Source organism: Rana temporaria, chromosome 1, assembly GCF_905171775.1.
Source record: "Rana temporaria chromosome 1, aRanTem1.1, whole genome shotgun sequence".
NCBI lineage: Eukaryota > Metazoa > Chordata > Amphibia > Anura > Ranidae > Rana > Rana temporaria.
The window spans coordinates 500,101,469-500,122,810 of record NC_053489.1 but is presented as its reverse complement, the minus strand read 5'-3'; the positions used below and the strand labels follow the sequence as shown (position 1 = coordinate 500,122,810).

General features: G+C 45.1%; 1 protein-coding gene across 4 annotated transcripts in view; it reads right to left on the bottom strand.

Moving 5' to 3' along the window:
* The window catches only part of JADE1 (jade family PHD finger 1), a 118,997-nt gene that overhangs the window by 39,860 nt on the left and 57,795 nt on the right, over positions 1-21,342 (bottom strand). For all 4 annotated transcript variants that reach the window (XM_040330805.1, XM_040330813.1, XM_040330797.1 and 1 more), the window contains exons 4-5: positions 14,766-14,923; positions 9,384-9,574 (exon numbers count right to left, since the gene is read on the bottom strand). In XM_040330805.1, the coding sequence (XP_040186739.1) occupies positions 9,384-9,574; positions 14,766-14,923 (349 nt within the window). The remainder of the gene's footprint in view (positions 1-9,383; positions 9,575-14,765; positions 14,924-21,342) is intronic.

Genomic DNA, 21,342 nt, shown 5'->3' with positions numbered 1-21,342 from the left:
AAACTTTTTTTAAATCATCACCATCACAGTAAAAACATACAGCACAAAAAAAAAAAAAAACACAGCAGCACAGCCCCCCGGCAGTAGCAGAGCCCCCCCCTCAGGTGGACCCCCCACCTCACAGCCGCCACCCAGAACCGGGAAGGAGGGAGAGGAAGGGAGAGAGGAAAGCAGGGCGGACCCTCAGTCGACCTCCCAGGAATGCACCAGCCGAAAACACCCTGCCGAGGCAAGGGGATACTACTTACCCATACTGTAACCACTGGCTGGAGGCATTCCAGACAGACCCAATGTCCGCAGGTAGATACGGCATGGCTGTCGGCCCGTCACACCGACACAGCCATAGAGATGGGTCATATGTGTGCCCTGGAACATGTAGTTCACCGGCCGCCCTGGGAGCAACGGGGTATGTCGTGGATGGCCTAGCTAAAGACCGGCACACGCTCGATGGCCGAACATGGGGGGGGGGGGGGGGGACTACAAGGATCAAGATTCAGCCTGTCACTCAGTCGGCAGTTGATAGTAGATCCCATGATCCAAAAATGCAGGAACAAAATAAAAAAAATCACCAGAGCACATGGGCTTCAGAAAGGCCATGTCCTCTCCTGACGCTAGGAAGAATAAAACTGAGGCTGGATGTTCCAGAGAGTGGGATGTACCCGGGGGACACGCCCCCTGGGAGGTGCTGTACTGAGAGAAGTGTTTTTAACACTTAAAGTGCTGTTTATTTCTGCCTAGTCTCTCCTAGAAGGAAGGTATATAACCCTAAGGTCAATGCTGCCGTGTCTGTCCATGAACAGAAGTGAAATAACACCTGTCTGGACTTTTAGGGGGCTAGGCTGGTATAAATGGTTCAAAATTGTCAGTGCTATATAAAAATGAGTAACGCAATCTCAAAACAAAAAGCAATCCTCCATGGGTACCATTACACCACTGTGATGTAATAAAGTGGTAACGATTTACTGTAATTTTTAAATGAGAATATATTCTGTAATTAACACTAATACCTCATTTGCCAATAACTTCATAAAACTGCAAAGAAAAACAATTACAGTGCAGCTAGCTATGCATTAACCAAAAAAAAATAATTGTGATGACTTGTATTATTGCTATTACAAAAAATGTAAACATCCCTTGTAATATGAATATGGCATGACAGGACCTCTTTAGTGAGACATGGGGTCAATAAGACCCCACATCTCACCGCTAGGCTGGGACAGCTGGAAAAACAAAACAAAAAAAACTCGATCTCAGCTTCCCCGCTGAGCCTGCACCTTTTTTTTTTATATGCAGAGGCCAGGAGTGAGGCCATAACATTGTGGCCAGCCTCCGAATGATCATAGAGATTCCGGCGACCATCTGGTCCGCCGGAAGTCTCTATGGTAAACATCCAGTGCCGGCGGATCCTGTCTCCGACTCACCGATGGCAGCAGTGAGCCAGTAGAAGCACCGGAGGGCCGACATTCCCTCTCGCCGCCCGTAAGAATGATCAAGCGCCTGAACAATCACTATGATTGTTCCTATGGTGTAGGGAATCGCTGGCTGAAAGAATTTCTAAATCATGCCTGTAGCTGCAGGCATCTTTCTGATATACCTGCACAAAGTCAAGGACGTCATGACAGCCGGCGGGCAGGAAGCAGTTAAGGAATAGCTGTGTTCGTGGTATTTACTTTAGATATTTAACCAGCTTTGTGTAGGTTTGCTTTTAGCAGAACTGAAACAACCAATTCTAGGATAGCCTTTAGCTGCAGATGTTATTTTTTCTCTCCTCGTGGAAAATTATGCATAAATATGACAGCATCTTTTTAAAAACTGGAAACCATCTTAGGATTAATGAATTTTCAAGTTCTACTTTCACTTTAACCCTTTCCCAGGTCCTTAGCCAGTGACATCCCACATCCAGCACACATATTGGTCTTTTCTCAGCTAGATCCCATCTCCAACACACACACACACACACACACACACACACACACACACACACACACACACACACACACGTCATTCCCCTGTATCCCTCCCCTCCTCTGAAAATTGCAGAGACTCCTTCCTTGATCTGCAGTCACACACTTCCACCTCACATAACAAGGTTCATGTCCTCCCTTTAAAGCAGGGGCGTCAAACCCAATTTCATTGCAGGTCGCATTAGCATTATGGTTCCCCCCAAAGCACCAGTTGTATCTGTAAGATTAGATTGTCCAGAGCATCCCACTCCCACTTATATCAATCAAGGGGTCAAGAGCATGAGATTCGCTCTGCAATTTTGTTTTTCGCATTTTTACAGAGATTCATCGGGCAACAATGTATTGCCACACTTTGGACACCCCTGTAACTAGTTTTCCATCCATGAATAAACCCTATGGTCCATGCCTATAGACCTCAGTTTGCAAATTAAGCGTTTATGGGGAACTATGGGGAACTGTATTGAAAGCTTTTGCAAAATCCAGATACATTACACTACACTCACAGGCAATTCCTGTATCTAGATTGCAGCTCACTTTCTCAGATTATAAAAGGTAGTTTTTGCCAGACCAACAAATCCATGCCAATTACTACCAATACTGTTTTCATCAGCAAATTCTTAGATATAGTTTCTTATGATCCCCTCCAACAGTTTACATACTATTAATGTTATACTCACTGCCCTGTATTTTCCAGGAAAATATCTCTGCCCCTTTTTTAAATGACGGTACCACATTGGCCCTTTGCCAATCAGCTTGTACCATTCCTGTCAGTATGCATTCATAAAAATTAGGAACAAAAGGTCTGGCTATAACCTGAGTTCTTTGAGAACTTTTGGGAATAAGCCATCTGGTCCTGGGTTAAATGGGGTTAAGAATTTCAAGTCTTTTTAGTGATACTGGCCTCTGTTAGCCATAAGTAACATTCTGTAAAGTGTTACCAATGATACAGCCCTTACATCCCCAACACAAGCATTAGCTGTTCTAAACTTGGACACTGGGGGTTATTTACTAAAGGCAAATCCACGTTGCACTACAAGTGCAAATTGCACTTGAAATTGGACTGGAAGTGCAGTCGCTGTAGATCTGAGGACGACATGCAAGGAAAATAAAACACAGCATTTTAGCTTGCACACAATTGGATAATAAAACCAGCAGAGCTTCCCCTCATTTTAGATCTACCCCTCAGATTTACAGCAACTGCACTTCCAAGTGCAATTTCAAGTGCACTTTGCACTTGTAGTGAAAGAGTGCAAAGTGGATTAGCACTTTGTAAATAACCCCCATAGTCTCCTTCCCACCACAGTTTTGACATTTGGCGACATATCCTACCAGCAGCCCATTTCACTATAATGAGACACTGGAAGAGTAATCACCTAACTGTTCAGAAGCTCTTGATATAGTTAGAAGTCATTATACTTACGTACGCATATTAGCAGGTCGACGTGGTAGCTTGACAACCTTTGAAGAGGAGATATACATTTTAAAACCCATTAACTGCAGTTGGGGGGGGGGGGGGGGGGGGGATGGTAAAACCCACAGTTGAGGGTTGTACACATGCCACAGTGCCGTGCGTCGCAGCAGAAAACATACCCCATAGTTTTGCCTGTGCTACACCCGAGAATGAGACCCATTCTAGTGAATACTAATGTACTGTTCTAAATCTTAAACAATGTATTCTAATAAGGGTTATTGTCCATGCAATGTGTATGGCTATTTATATGACTAAATGTACTTTTGTAACATACTGTTAGGAAGACCATTTAGTATTCACATATTTACTTTTTGTCTCTGCCCTTTCCTCTACACTTAATTTACAGTTATGCTCTCTCGCTTTTCTGGGTTGGCCACTGACTGCCCCGCACTCTCGCATCCAGCACCCCCTGTCTTGTCTGTCACATATGGCTTTCCAGCAAGGGGAGAGAATACGCACCTATTTGCGCTTTTCAAAGGCTCCACTATGCGGCGACACTTTGCAGTCAGATGTGGGCTGTTCCCCCTTGCTGGTGGCATTTGCGATTACTTTTGGGTGCCCATGGCGTCTATGGCGCATGCGTGAGAACCTCGTGTGTGCGCGATGAGGTCATGACGTTGTGCGGAAGTAACCGCACTGGCCGAGGATACTCCTCACAAACGCTGAGGTAGTCACCGGAGGAACCAACCCTGTGCGGTAAAGATACACCTGGCCCTGTCAAGGTAGGAGGTGGTGGCTAGGTGGGGAGGGGTGTGACCTTGCGGCCAATCATTTATCCAATTAAGGATCATTGATAATCCCCTGAGTTAGCTGCGGTCTCTCAGATGACCCCTGTCATCTCAGTGTGTGCCGACATCTCCCTCAAAGTAAGCATAGTCTCATATGAGATTACTACAGAAAACTGTTTATACCATTACTTTTAGAATAATTGTTACAATTCTTCCCCCTTATCTGCAGATTGTGGATAAGGTATCTTTGAACCCTGGGTTTCCTTTGATGAAACCTGGTCCCTACCAATCCTATGAAACTTATGGCTATGCCACTACACTTTGATTGTTAAGGTAACCACACTTTATTTTTATTATTATGCTATAAATCTTTGAGATTTTTTTTTTTACTTTAAGAATCCTCTAATCGTTTTATACTTATTCTAATTCACTACCTCATTATTCACCATATCTTCACCCCAATCGTTCTGGTCCCTCACCACTGAATATACACTCTTTTTCCACTTTCACCACCTGCACATCACACACTTTACACATATATATCATTGGCCCATACCCCCTAATATACACATTGTTTTGTGTCTTTAACAACATCAAACACTTTAGTGTTTAGAACTGCTTACATTATTATGTTTATAGTGCAACACACACACACACACCTGTTCACCCTTGCAACGTACATGCACCCTATATATCATACACACATTGCTTTCTCTTTAACACTTACCAGCATAAGTTATTATAACAAATAAAAATAATTCTGAATAAATGATAATCCATAATAAAATTCAAAACTATTAAAAATCAAAAATACTCCAATTAAAATTCTTACACTATCTCTCAGAGACTATTCATTTATTTAAATTTTCCTACATGTAGTGTCTCTCCCTAAAGGACTCTTATGACAGCTTATTAACATGATCCAACCACATACTCGCATACAAATTTATATGCCTATAAAATAATTATATATTTTTCTTAAAAAGTTTTGCCGCAGGTTTCTGACCTCTCCCTGGCCTACCACCTTCAGGGTTGCCACCCCAGTACGGTGATTTCCTGTAAGTTTCATGTGACCGCTACTTTTTGAGGGGGGTGGTCGTTGTCGGAGCGTGGAGGGGTCATGACACCAACCTGGGAAATCTTTGGGGCCTTCCTTATTTGATGAAAGAGTTCTGCTTAGATTGTTTCATACCCATACATATTGATCTGGTAATTTTGTAAATTTTTCTTTTTTGTGTAATCTGTTTTTTCTTCTCTTCCCCCTTTCCTCTCCCCCCCCCGTAAATAATGGGGGGGGGGGGAAGACACGTGATAAAACATTTAATAACTTTGTAATGGTCTCAGCTACAACAAAACCTCTGAAGACCAGTCTAAGGGTCGAAACGCGTTAGCATTGCCTTATGCTTGTACCCACACATGCCAAGCTGTACGACAATTTGTTGTGTTTTGCCATTTATATGTAAGGAATTTTAATCACTTTTGTACCACCGTAACACACATCTTAACAACTAAAAAATTATTTTTGTAGGAGTCATTAAATAAACCCCTTTTTTTATATACATGTCTAACTCAATTGAGCTGCCCAAAAAGTGCAGGGTTTGAGTTAAAGTGAGTGTAAACCCACTTTAGAAAAAAAAATGCAAGACAAAAGCATAATGAGCTAGTACGCATAGCATAGTACTCACAGGCTTACCTGTAGTAAAAGGTGGTTTTGTAAGGGTTTACAACCACTTTAAGGCAGGCACGGGAGGAAGAGATACAACACCCTGTAAATGTTATTTTTACAAGGCCAATGTAGGAAATAAATCACTTGACTATTTGCAGCCATGCCTTAAACGTTCTTCAAATGCCAAGTATGCATTTCCAGTGTGCTCATGGTGCACCTGTAGCGTGTTACTATAGAAGTGAATAGAGCAGTTTGCACAAAATCAATGCCTGCAGGACTCTGCATGCAGTGGTAATTTTGCCTTGTGGAAAGAACTGCTGCTCCTCTGAAAAATGACACACGTCCCGGTTTACATTTGACAGGCGTGAAGAGGCGATAGGTAAAATAGGGCAGTGAGGAGGCAACCTTTCAACTACTTCACTACTGTGCCACAATCGCACGCAACTGTGGGTGGCCATATAGACATGCATTAGTTGCGTTCAGCGACAGCAACACTTGCGGAAAGTAAAATTTGGTTTCATTGTTGCTAAAGGTCACCCTTCAAGCAGGTGGGAGGCAGTAAAACAGTGGCTCAGCCGCCTGGTTTTACTGCGCACAAACCGCATGCGAGAATGAGCGCCAACGCTGCAGAGGTGTCTGTGTGAAAGAGCCCTTTTAGAGTGTAGAACAGGGGGCAGATGGTGAAAGGACAGGTTTAGCAACATCCTCAGTGGTTAAAGGTTCAAAAGAAGAGTACTGAATGTGGTGTCAGACATTGATGGTTAATGGAGGGCGATATAAAATTTGACAGTGGAGATCTCATTGCAATTTGCATGCATCTTGCTTCTAAATGGATTGGCAATGTCCTGAGTGGCAATATTAGTTTTGGAATCCATAGGGAAGATGCACAAATCAGGTTTTTACTACAATCTGTGCCTTCATCTAGAATATTTCCTCACAACATCTGCCTGATTCCAGTTGGGTGCAGAGAACTAAAACAGATTCTAACATTTTAATTACACTATATATACACACAAAATATATTATGTTTGTCTGCATATCTATAAAAGGAATTTATCCTTACATCCTGTGCTGGAAGAATTTTATTTTTGTTCCGGTTGGAGAAATCAACCCCACTGTCTTATTACAAGAGTTTACTAGGACAGGCAGTGAGTGAGCAGAAAGCTCCCCAAATTGAGCCCCAAGACCCGTTTTTTTGACTATACATTTTAGTAAAATACAATACAACCGCTATCACTGACTGATAAGATCTACCACAGGTTTAGCCCAGCCTTAGCAATTTCTGCACAAGAAAAAACCAAGATCTCCGTGTCCCTTCTCCCAAATTTCTGAGGGCATTCATCAGAGAGCAAGTAAAGGCATTAAAGGGGCTTTAAAAGTTGTTTTTATAAAAAATTGTCTGGGGGGTACAAGCCCACTAAAACTGCAGTTCTGAAGCTGGACACGATTTAACAATTTCCCAACGAGCAAATTGGCTTCATCATTATTTCTACTCATTTAAAGTTAAAGTGAGAAAAACACCAAGATAATCTGGAAAATGAAGCTGGTCGTAATCCTGTACAGATACTCCTCGTTTAACGTCCGCTCGAACTTACGGCCAGCTCTCCCCACCCAAACGACGCACTGTACATCATTGTATAGTACAGAATTTGTGTGTGTTCTGTACTTAAGTAAATCAAAACAGTACCGAGCTGGAGTTTGTTTAGTCTTTTTTCACAATACAGTACAGTAGTTAAGAATGCTTAAAATAATGATTACTTGCGGCTCCTTGTTTAAGTACCAATTTGTTCAGTAATGAATAAGTGCAGCGTTGCTGTGTGAAACGCATCTACTTATTTGCCTGTCCTGTGGGGTTACTCATGTTACGGATTTTACAATAAACCCATTCATCACTACCTCGGTGTGTAGCCATCCATTTTTTTTTTCTTTGTACCAATTCGTTTAACGACCCGATCGTTGGAACGGATACTGGTCGTCAGGATAGCCTGCATATTTCTCAATAAGAATAAAGATGGAAATATATATGGCTAACAGCTCGAATGTTGATCCATAGGTGGCAATAAAAGCACTATCCAGCTTAACAAAAAGTCAAATAAAAAAATACAGTGGATAATACAGTGACAGGGATTTGACTGATTTTCTCAATTGATTAGTCTTCAACAACTCTGCTTTTGACCCACCAGCTATTTTCATCTGTTAAGTCTTCAATAACACCTACTACCCTTTACAGCAGGGATATGCAATTAGCGGACCTCCAGCTGTTGCAGAACTACAATTCCCATGAGGTATAGCAACACTCTGGCAACCACAAGCATGACACCCAGAGGCATGATGGGACTTGTAGTTTTGCAACAGCTGGAGGTCCGCTAATTGCATATCCCTGCTTTACAGCATGCTGAAAAAAATCTATGCGAGCAACAAGCAGTTTTCTTGCCCTTGATTGTCACCTAGGGACTCCTACATGGCATAAACCTTGCAAGCAATTCTGTAATTGGTTGAAATATGTGGACAGAGCAATTTAACCTCTTCCCTACCGAGTCATAGTAAAATGACGTCGGCGGGGACCTTTCGTCCTTCAGACTGGACGTCATATGACGTCCTTGCTTTCCCGGCCGCTTGGGACCCAGTGCGCGTGCCCGGCAGCCGCGATGTCCGCCGGGCACCTGCGATTGCCCGCAATCATGGCAGGACCATGGATCTGTGTGTGTGTAAACATATTTAACCCCTTTAGCACCACCTAGTGTTAACCCCTTCCCTGCCAGTCACATTTACACAGTAACATTTACACAGTAATCAGTGCAGTTTTATAACGCTAATCGCTGTGTAAATGTGAATGGTCCCAAAAATGTGTCAAAGGTGTCCGATATGTCCGCCGCAAAGTCACGGTCACAATAAAAGATCTCCGCCATTACTAGTAAAAAAAAAAAAAAGCCATAATTCTATTGCCTATTTTGTAGACGCTAGAATTTTTGCGCAAACCGTTCAAATACGCTTATGGAGATTTTTTTACCAAAAATATATCGGTCTAAAAAAAAAAAAAAATAATGATATTTATTAAATCAAAAAGTAAAAGATTGTTTTTTTCAAAATTGTCGCTCTTTTGTTTATAGAGCAAAAAAAAAAAAAAAGGCAGACACAATGTAGAGAATAAGATTTCCTATCATCTGTGCCCAGTGTTGCCACACAGAGTTAATCCAGCGCTGAGCAATCCTCTTTATTGATCAGTGAAATAAAACAGACTTCCAGATAAAGACCAAAGTCCTTGCTTGAGTGACATGTTATTTACATATCTCATGCACTAGCTTGCAGACATGCACAGCCCCTATCCAGCTCTCCCAGGATTGGCTTTCCTTCCTGTGTTTTGATTAAATGTTTTCAAAATCTGGGGTGATCCACAGTTCAGCGTAAACAGCCATCAGAATATACATAGACAAGAAGCTGTGCATGTCTGCAAGCTAGTGTACTTGATATCCCAGAACACACATTATAGGCAAAATTACTTGTGCAGCATGTTACTCATGCCAATGTGCTTTTACTCAGTTAGTAAACATTACCCATTTCTCTGAACTCTTCGTTAATCAGCTCTAGCCAAGACACATCCATCTCATTTAAGTCGTAGCGGCAAACTCCTTCTGCAAGTGTCCTGATGTCAACATATCCTAGTTCTGGAGGGTCAGACCCGGACGAGTGGACATACTTGCGAGGTCTATTGTATGTGACTACTTTCTCGCTCTCAGCAACCACCCTAAAAGAATGTAAAAGCAAGCGTCAAGTGGAGGTGTTAAGCAAAAAAAAAAAAAAAAGCAAAGCTCCAGCGTCATATTTCTAACAAAGAATAAGTCAGTTTTTTGGACATACTGTATATCGCAGAGACAAGGCAAACAAATAAAGCAGTATTTTAATGAAATTTAGGCTAGGTTTACACTATTGCAGCTGTGACTTGATCTGTTTTTTTAGTGCGATTATGTAGTGCAACTAGGTTGAATTTTTTTTATGCATTCTTTATTTTTCATAAAAAAAAAAAGAAAAAAATTCTACGTTTTTTTACATGGGTGTAAACTACAAAAATACATTGTAGACCATCCAAAAAGTGTGTGTAAAAAGTATATTATATACACACACACACACACGCTTAAAATACACTCACAGGAAGCAATAGCAGCGCATTTATGTTTACAGTCCAGTCTCACTCTGTACCGGTCTCCACAATCAGCAGTCACAAAAGGCAAGATTGGGACTGCTAACTGCAGATCTGTGGCATTTTAATTGAAAAAACTCTGGTGAGCACCATTACTGCCTTCCTTTAGGCTGGCATCTATCATTAGCTTCCATATTGGGGTAAAAATGGGGGGGGGGGTGGGTTGTCCTGACTCCAGGCATGGCGAGGACGAGCCACCAAGTCAGAGCTAAGCAAGTCCAGAACAGGCAAACCCGACAGTCAAAGAATATATAAACATGGAGTAGCCCGGAGTGGAACAAGGAGGATACCATTAATCCAGTTGAAAGGAGGGGGAAAGCAACTGAAACCTGCCCTGTAACCCTTGGGGAACCAGGAGTTTGAAAAATTCCGTGCTGAAAAGGCTGCAAGGCCAGTAACTGACCCCACTATGAGAAATCCTCTTCTTGCAAGGGCTTACTTTGGGACTTAGAAGTATTGTGGAAGAGTGGGTATTCCGCCTTAGACATGGACACGCAGACCTGAGTGAAATTAAAGGAGCTTTTCTTAAACTCTGAAGCAGCCATCATCCTCGGCTGGAAGTCAACAGGATGCTCTTGGCTTTGGTGATCCCCTTGATAAAAGAGTACTGAACATAGAACTGTCCCCCTTTATAAATCCACTGAACAAGAATTGAAGGACTGGCAAACGTGTGGTCTTTCCTGGATGCGTAGAATATCAGCTATAAAAATGACAATACTCCCTCGGTTCTTATATTTTTTACCGATCTTTACCCATTCCGATACCATTCACATTCTTTAGAAAACTTCAGTCACTAGTTTACAGGTTCATTTGGGGTAGTAAAGGTTGTAGAGTGGCTCACTCCACTCTTTACATCTCCAAATGGAATGGTGGACTGGGAGTTCCCCACTTCTTGAAATACTATAGGGCAGCTCAACTGGTACAACTATACCAAATTTTTTCTACAACATACCAACCTGACTGGATACAATTGGAAGCCAGTCCTTCACTACCTATGAACCTCTTGCTGCGCCTACCAACAAAAGAACGTCAGGCCATTTTAAGCCCTACTTTATCCCACTCCCTACGTCTATGGGACAAATTACAAATTATACCCACCGAGATCTCCTCATTTCCCTGTGGCCCCAATATTTCATAATCAACACTTTCCTCCTGGAGAAAATTCAAAAATGTTCATGGTAGATGAACAAAGGCCTTTACAGGATAGCACATTTTACAGATCACAAAAGAAATCAAGAAACTTACTTCCGGGAAACATTACAGATGCCCCAGACGGAATATTTTCGTCTACAGCAAATTACTTACTTTGATTGGGGGGGGGGGGGGGGGGTTATCTCGGAACTCTATAACCTCTTCAATAATCAACAAGCCAAGCCTTTACACCAAATAGCTTGGGAATCGGATCTAGGCGAAACTATAGAAGAGGTTTGGGGACAATGGTCGACCATGGTGCACAGGGGGAATACTCAATACTTCCCTAGTGGAAGGAAATTACAAGGTACGGTCTTAGATGGCATTTAGTTCCAGCGAAACTACCAAAAATGTATCCTGACACTTTCAGAGGATGCGTATAAGAGGAACCATGTTCCATGTCTGGTCCTGTCCCAAAGTCAAACGCTTTTGGATCAGAATTTTTACCCTGATCTACTCGTGAAAGAACAGAACATACCTAAAAAGGCACCATTTGCAGACCTTTTTAATAGCGTCCGATACTACTTTGTGGACTGGGAATACTTTATGTTTGGAGTCGTCCAGCCCCTGGTACATTCTATCATGGAGAGAGAATTGTACCTTTTCTTCCTGAATATCCAGGGTAGTATAAATTGCTCCAAGCCGCCCACTTCGTCTAAAGATACTTTGTATCTTGAACTCCTGCTATCCTCATCCTCTTCTTCCCCCTCCTCCTCTGAATCTTTGACCGAGAGAAGAGTACTTGTCCCCTCATCCCCAGAATCCATAACCTCTGACTTAGAGGTGGAAGAGAGAGAGAGAGAGAGAGAGAGAGAGAGAGAGAGAGAGAGAGAGAGAGAGAGAGAGAGAGAGAGAGAGAGAGAGAGAGAGAGAGAGAGAGAGAGAGAGAGAGAGAGAGAGAGAGAGAGAGAGAGAGAGAGAGAGAGAGAGAGAAAAAAAAAAACACCAAACTATCTCACTATCTTAGCCTTTTTTTTTTTTTTTACACCATACACTAAAACCACCACCAGTAAGGAAGAGACAAAGGCCCACCAGTGCAGACATAACCTCACCACAAAAAGTGAACCGACAGGGCCTGAGAGAAGTTACCTCTGATCCTGCAGATACAGGCTCCTTAAGGAGGACATACAAAAAATAAAAATAAACATAAGACCATAAGGGAAGAATAAAGGCACCACTGTACCCCTCTTACCTGGGCCTGAGAGGTGGGTGTTTGGGGTGCCTGTTTCCGCCATTGCTGCCGATCCCTCGTTTATCGCGAGCAGAGAGCGCAGAGAGGACCATCCAGCTTTTTACATTTCCCGGTTCCTGCGTCATCAGCGATGGCTGGAACCGAAAGCACCGTTTTGTAGGCCTGTCCCCTGACCTCTGCGTTTCAGACGGTGTGAACCATGCGCCGTCCCGCCCCCAACAGGAAGCCGCGTCGCTGAGCATGACGTCACCCGCCCACCCAGACCTGGAACCGACATGTGGGGGAAAAAAGCTGACCTGCAGCGGTAAACCGCCCAGCTACCTGAGCCAAACTGCGGACCCCGGGCACCCGACGCTGCTTCCTATTAGGCCCATGCTCCTCTGAGCTAGAAGAGGCTCGGAACTCCGGAACACCCCCCCCCCCCCTCCCGATTGTCTAGGAGGGAGCTGGGATGGCCGACTGCACCAGACAGTAGATAAAAAAAGGTAAGCCTTCTCCCTCCAGCCTTGGCGAGAGTGCAGCTCCCCTAGGTTAACAGCATGCGCTTCCACCATGGCGGAGGAAACACAATAACTGAGGCCATGGTGGAAGAGAAGTGATTTAAGGTTTGCACGCGTTTCCTAATTGAAAAGGCGGAGCGGCGCTCTCTCCAAGGTTGTCCTGAAAAGGCGAGTTGAGAAAATTAGTTCTGATAAAAAAACAATTATGGGAAAGTATGCTTCTGTTAGGCAGAGAAAAAAAACACAGGGATCAGAAGGGCCTTTCTATACCTGTTAATAAAACTGACTGGTTGCCAGTGTCCAATCTCCTGCAGGTGGCTGCATAACCCTAAATTTCTGTGGCGATAGGGTCACTTTATAGGGTTTTGTCATATGATAAAGGAATTGATCAGTCTCAGCATAGATCATACCTCTGTACCATGTTGCTCTGTTGTCTGCAGATCCCCTGATATTCTGGGTTTGAGGCTTTGTACCATGTGACACTGTATAGTCGATGTAGACTGAGGGCCTTCCAGCCATTTCCTGCTCAATCTCAAGGCACACCCCTCCGAAGTCTGACACCTCTGTAGTTCCTTCATAGCTATGGCGGTGGGTGGGATGAAAATGCATCTTAATTAGCATTCAATCCCACCCAGTCACACCTACAGGAAGAGTCCAAACCTCCCAAGTCCCACCTGACAGCATCATTCAAAAGGAAACCCCCTTCATACACAGCATGTTCTGATAGCCAGCTGTGCAGGATTCAATGAATCACAATTAGAAGTCAATCCTGCCCAGTTAAATATGCCGACCAGTATGAACAGGGAGAGTCCCACCTTTCAGATCCCACCCTCCTAGAACCCTGCTCTGTGAAAAGATTGATTTACATATGAAGAAAACCTCTTCATAATAAACTCCGAAAAGCCCTTCCTCTGTAGACTTGCAGTAAGCCATTATTCTTTGGCATGCTCCAAGACAGGTATGACATTTACACCTTTGCAGACTGAAGGGTGATCTGCAGTCAGACCCACCCACATCAACTCCCTGAACTGCTACAGGTGACTCCCATAGCTTGTCCTGAAACTACAGAGGCTCAAAGCATGATGGGACATGTATCAGGACTGGTAATGAAAGTCAGAGAACTTTGAAAGTTAGCCAGGAGTGACATTCGACACAAACCTGCTTTTGTGTGGTAAATAAGATAAGATACAAATAAAATGACAGTGGGGTTGTGATTCATTGCATCCGTTATGAGGAAAAGCTGGAGTTCTGCTTCAACTCCCAGGGTCTAGAGTTCTCAGTCACTAAACATGCGGCCAAATATAAAGCTTTCATAGTTAAGCCTGCAGATTTACAAATTTAAGAATTTTGCATATCCAGATTCTTGCATAAGCTTAAACATAACTAGCTCTATTAAAAAGGGGGTAAAACTTAAATCTGCTGATAATTATTTTCAGTTACACAATTCCCTGAAATGTTACAATTACCAAAAGCAGAGCTAATGCTGCACCTTATGAAGTTTGCCAGCATAATGTCATCTGTTCCTGTTTTGGGGGTTCATATATGAAGACCTTATTGCCAACAAACAAAACCTTGCTGAACAGTGGTTCTTATTACTATATCCTGCTGCCTTACATTTATGGTCCGATCTCCTCACCAAGAATGAAATTATACAATATAACAGCTCTAGCTCATCAGAAAAATTAGACCTGGCAATTACAGCAGGCTACAGCCAGCATTTAAAAAGGCTCAATGAGCAAACATGGTTTATAGGTTCATGCTTCACCATGCAAAATAAACAAATGGATCATTTTGTGATTTCCTGCGTGCATCATCTATTGTTGCTTTGTGTCAAGAGTTCTCTCTATACGCTTACCTGGCAACTGGCTCCAAGATTAACTCTGGGTTCACAGGGACTTGCACACCTTTCTCCCACTCCTGCCGCCATGGATCCACCAGTACATAAAAGTCCTCTGGATTTAGCTGGTAGGAGTCGTGCAGCTTCATGGCAGTGATCAGGTCTGTTCGGTACACCTGCATGACAGTGTTGCGTGATTAACATTTTAATACATAACATTTCAAAGCTAGCAGGACAATCATCAGAATGAACATTAACTGTAAAGGCCTAATCCACCGAGCCAAATAACAGCTGCCTGGGATAAAAATGACTTGGATAAGAATTACAGGAAAGCACTATTAAAATAAATGTAAAGCTATAAAAATGTACACATACACACAAATAAAATAATGTGGTTGCATAAGTGTGCACACCCTCATAACTGGGGATGTAGCTCTGTTCAGAATTAAGCAATGACATAAACTCATGTTAAATAGGAGTCAGTTTCAAGTGCATCTGATTAACCCAAAGTTAGGCTGTTCCAGTTCCTATCATTTTCTTAGTCGCATCCTACAGAAAAAGCCATTTTTGCAGAGAGCGTCCAAAGCATCAGATGGATCTCATTGTTAAAATGTATCAGTCAGGAGAAGGGTACAAAAGAATTTCAAAGGCATTAGCCACACCATGGAACACAGTGAAGACAGTCATCAAGTGGAGAAAATATGGCACAACAGTGACATTACCAAGAACTAAGTTCCACACCGCAGGAAAGCTACTAAAAAAGGGATTTTTAATAACAGCTTACCTGTAAAATCCTTTTCTTGTAGTACATCACGGGACACAGAGCAGCATAGTAATAACTATGTGGGTTATAGAGCCTACCTTCAGGTGATGGACACTGTCAAAGACAGGAAGTTCCCTCCCTATATAACCCCTCCCACACAGGGAGTACCTCAGTTTTGTAGCAAGCAATACAGTGCCCAATATTCCCAAGAGGGGCGGGAGCTCTGTGTCCCGTGATGTACTACAAGAAAAGGAATTTACAGGTAAGCCGTTATTAAAAATCCCTTTTTCTTTATCGTACATCACGGGACACAGAGCGGCATAGTAATAACTATGTGGGATGTCCCATAGCAATGCCAAAAAGAGGGGGAGGGAAACAAGTAAAATAATCAAACGTATAGGCGCCCTCGGACGCGGAGATCTAGACTGCAGCCTGCAGAACCGCCTGCCCAAAGGCTATGTCCGTGCGCCCTCTAACGTCCAACTGGTAACATTTTGAAAATGTGTGGACCGACGACCAGGTCGCCGCCCTATAGACTTGAGTCATGGAGACTTGATGATGCACAGCCCAAGAAGCGCCCACTGCCCTGGTAGAGTGAGCCTTTGATACTGGGGAATTCTTCCCCTTCAATCCATAGGCCTGCAAGATTGTCTAGTGGCCTTAGACGCTGCCTGGCCCTTCTGGCAGGACAAATAAGACGTTAGACCCTGACCGCCCTTACCACATCCAAAAAATGTAGTAACCTCTCCTTCCCCGAACTCGGATTTGGGAAAAAGGAAGGATAAGATCTTGGTTTAAATGAAACCCTGAAACCAACATTTGGGAGGAAGGATGGATGAGGCCGTAACACAACTTTATCCTTGTGGATGACCAAATATGGTTTCTGACAAGAAAGAGCGGCCAACTCTGAAACTCTTCTGGCCGAAGCCATGGCTACCAGGAACACCAGCTTCCTGGATAGTAAAACAAAGGGAATCTCCCTCAAAGGTTCAAAAGGCCGTTTCTGTAAGGCCGAGAGGACCAGGGTTAGGTCCCAGGGATACAAGGGGGTTCTGATTGGGGGATTAACCTGTAAGACCCCCTGTAGAAAAGACTTAACCAGAGAGTGGGTAGCTAAAGGTCTCTGAAATAGCACAGACAAAGCTGAAATTTGCCCCTTAATGGTGCTGAATGCTAACTTCATGTCAACACCCAGTTGAAGAAATTCCAGAATCCTTCCAACCAGAAACTTACGAGGGTGCCACCCTTTAGCCTCACACCAGGCTACGCAAGCCCTCCAGACCCTGTAATAGATCAATCTAGACACAGGCTTTCTGGCATTAATCAGAGTGGCGATTACCGGCTTAGAGAGCCCTCTCCTTACTAAGATATAGGATTCAGTCGCCAAGCCGTCAAACTTAGCGACCGTAAGAAAGGGTGGAATATCAGACCCCGAGTCAGAAGATCTGGCCGAAGAGGAAGGGGCCATGGATCCCCTATTGCCATCCTTACGATTAGCGTGAACAACGCTCTTCTGGGCCATGCCGGAGCTATCAGGATTACCGGTTTGCCTTCTATCCAAATCCTGCGAAGGAGCCGGGGTAAGAGACGCACAGGTGGGAAGGCGTAAATCAAGGAGAACTGGTCCCACGGGCACACCAGTGCATCCATCTGGCACGCCAACGGGTCCCTTGTGCGGGACACAAATCTGTCGATCCTCGCATTGAACCTGGATGCTAAAAAGATCTACATCCGGAGTCCCCCACCTGCTGCAAATCTCTTGGAATACCTGAGGATGGAGGCACAATTCCCCTGGAGAGATCTGTGGCTGAGGTAATCCGCCTGCCAATTCGACCCCGGGGATAAATATTGCCGAAATGCATGGCACATGCGTTTCTGCCCATGTGAGGATCTGATCGACCTCTCTCTGGGCTGATCGCCTTCTTGTGCCCCCTTGATGGTTTATGTATGCCACGGCCGTGGAGTTGTCCGATTGAACTCTGACTGGACACCCTCGTAGCTCTGATGTCCAAGCACTCAGAGCCAGCCGGATTGCCCGGATCTCCAATTGGTTGATGGGCAGAGAGTCCTCTGACACTGACCACCTTCCCTGCTGGGCTAGGTTCCCCATCACTGCTTCCCAGCCTGTCAGGCTGGCGTCCGTCGTTACTAATTTTCCAAACGACCGGGCTGAAGACTCTTTCTGGAGATTTTGGGGGGCCATCCACAAACAAAGACTCTGCCGGACCAGAGGTGAGAGAGACATGGGGTAGTCCAATGCTTGAGGGTTCTTGTTTCAAGCCGTCAGGATGGCTGCCTGCAGTTTCCTTGTATGGAACTGTGCGTAGGGTACTGCCTCGAACGTGGCCACCATCTTCCCCAAAAGCCGCATACAGAGGTGAATGGATGGTCTCCCTTTGCTTAGGACCAACTGAATCAACTCCCTTATAGCGTTTATCTTTGGTTGTGGTAGGAAAATCTTTCGGCTCTCGGTATCGAACAACATGCCGAGATACTCCAACTGCCTTGTTGGCTGTAAGGCCGAATCGCCCTCGTTTATGACCCAGCCGAGTGATTGGAGATACTGAAGCGTTATGCGCACCGCTCTCCTTAAACCGAGGGCTGAATGATCCATTAACAAGAGATCATCCAGATAAGCCAACACCGAGATCCCCTGGGTCCTTAAGTTGGCCAATAGTGGTGCCAAGATCTTTGGAAACACTCTGGGAGCCGTGGCTAACCCGAAGGGGAGAGCCACAAACTGGAAATGGACGGTGACCTATCGCAAAGCGTAGGTACCTGGGATGACCTGGAAAAATAGGAACGTGAAGGTATGCATCCCTTATGTCGATGGATGCTAGGAAGTCCGGAAAGTGCAGATGTTCAAATAACGATTCAGGTCCAATATTGGCCTGACGTCGCCATTTGGCTTGGGGATGATGAAAAGATTTGAATAATATCCCTGGCCTTGATCTTGTACTGGTACCTCCACGATCACCCCCTGGTCTAGAAGCCGATCTAGGGCTGCCAGGAGAGAGCGCCTTTCCTAGGCCTTTTGGCATATTTCAGACCAAAAAACGAGGAGGGGGGAACGCTTGCAACTCCAATCGGTAACCTGAAGAGATTGCAGAGAGGACCCATTTGTCGGGGACCTTCTCTTTCCAGACCTCCGAAAAAAACTGGAGCCTTCCCCCCACCCGAGAGAGTGGGGGCGCCCCTTCAAAGGGACGCCTTAGGGTCCGGCTTGCTTGACTTATGGGTCCATGGTCTCCTGTTATCTGGAGTCTGACCCTGTGGTTTACTCCCCCCGCCTGATCGACCTGGCGGCCGTCGATATTGGCGAGACGTTGAAGCCCCTGGGGTTGGAGAGGGAGGGCGTTTGAACGTGGGGCCCCGAACCCTCTTCTTTACTGGCAACAAGGTACTCTTTCCACTCGAGATCTTTTGGATAAACTTATCCAGATCCTCAAACAACCTTTCGCCATGAAAGGGAAACCCTGCTAGGAGCTTCTTGCAGGGTGTCTCGGCTGACCAATTCTTTAACCACAAGAGCCTCCGCATATGAACTAATGCTAGCGAGAGCCGAGAAGCCTGTTGGATAGATGGCATCCACAGCAAAGCATAGGGCTCTTGGGAGGTCAGCCAAATCCTGAGCCTGTTGGGCCGGAATATCCCTTAGGACCTGTCTTGTCTGGTCCTTTAAAGCCTGGCAGACCCCTATAGCTGCAATAGCTGGCTGGATTACTGCCCCCACTGTGGTAAAGGCTGCTTTTAGCAAAGTTACCAACCGCTTGTCCGCTGTGTCTTTAAACATTTGGACATTCTCCACAGGGCAGGTAAGGCTTTTATTAACGCATGACACCGCCGCATCAACTGCGGGGACCGTCCACTTCTTAGTGAAACTCTCTATCAGATAGAGAACCGTAAACCTTTTAAGAAGGACATAGAGCCTATCCGGGTGACCCCAATCCTGATACATCAGATTCTCTAACAGGGGATGGATCGGAAAAACCGACCCCCGATTGTGGAGCCCTTAAGGATCCCAAAGAAGAGACTGCGCTCACTGCCGGTACCGGCCGGGGTAGCTTAAAAGCTAAACGCACCATATCCGTTAAGGACTGGATCCAAAGCCTCTCAGCTTGAGTGACTGAGAAAGGTTCTTCTAGAGTTGAATCTTCCGACACTGCCTCTAGATCCTCACCTTCCTGGCCCGCCTCATCAGAGGAGTAATCATCCCGCTCTAGAGATTGCACTCCAGGAGAGGGGGACCTAGCCCGTTTCTTCACCGGCAGAGCGGCTGCAATTAATGCCGTCAACCCTTGTTCTAACCCCCCCAATGGTAGAAGCCAATGCCTCCTTTGTAACAAACAGGGGGCGCTTGGGCTGACGCGGCTGTAGCCCCCAGTGAACCTAATGGCTCAACCTGAGGACCAAACTCTGGTGTCTCAGGGAACAATGGCGCCATAGAGGTCTGGCCGAGATCCTCCGAGCCCGAGGGGGAGCCCCTTTGCTTTTTAGCATTTTTGCGGTCTTAGCCGTCCCTGACCCCTTGGGAGCCATGCCCTTACTGTCAAGGACTGCTACAGGGACACCCACTGGGCTGGTGACTGTTGCTAGAGCTACAAAGACTGATACCGGATACAACCTGCTGAGGAACAATGTGTTCGGGGTTAAGGAAAGTCTTCACTTTTGGAGAGCTGCTCCCTGCTGAGTCCACGCCAGTCACCTGCTCACAAAAGTAACTATAGGAGATACCGCACTCCTGTGTCCCATCTACAAACAGAAAACCTTCCAGTTTAAACCTGAGCGGCGTCCAAAGACGTCCCGCCCTCCTGCCTCGCACGCCCACTACGCCATAGGAACGCGCGCCATACCGGCCCACGTGCTATACGGGCACGCCAGCGCCACGCACACCCCAGGCCGATGGAGGCTAGCAGGAAGAGAGGGGAGCAAAGCTCCAGGACACCATGCAGGACTCAGCAACACTTAACCCAGGCTGAAAGAAGAAAAACATTACAGGTACATAGTTTTACTCACATTCAACCCAACAGCATGTGTGGACATCAGCAGGGGGGATATCAATATGGGTAAATTAGCATCCATCCTTTCTACTCTAGGCATAGTGGTTAACATTGCCCATGCATAGCAGCATAATACAGGCCACCCATAGACCCCGAAAAAATTGAAGGACCTACTGTCGGACCAAGTCCCGTAGGAACCTCCACTTACCTCTCCACGATGCAGGGTGTTGCTTAAGCAAGAGGCCCAATCTTCACCCCTCACCGTGGGTATTGTCAAAGACCTTCAGGGACCGGGGTTCATGGACAGGAACACCACTCCCCTGGACCTATATAGCACCCTGGCAGCAGAAAACCTTTAGTCGTGGAAAAGGACTGGGGAGAAGCATTATAGGCCAAACCTTGTTCTTCTAACCGAGGCCCGGGTACCGTTCACTTTGGCTATGAAGCACCTTGAACGGATCCGGATTCTTGGCCTGCTCCAGTCCCCAGGGGGACTCCATAAGCAAGAGCTTTCACAAACATGACCAACACCTAAGACACTGGCGAAAAAACCGAGGTACTCCCTGTGTGGGAGAGGTTATATAGGGAGGGAACTTCCCGTCTTTGATTGCCAGTGTCCATCACCTGAAGGTAGGCTCTATAACCCACATAGTTATTACTATGCCGCTCTGTGTCCCATGATGTACAATAACCTGTAGAAGACTCTGCCAGTAACTTTTCATGGCACAGTTGTATTAGTACACCAAAGTCTGCATCCCAGACCTCCGCAGAGAGACATTACAGGCAAACCTTGTTTCTTCTTTACACAAGGCCCAGGTACCATCAATTTAAG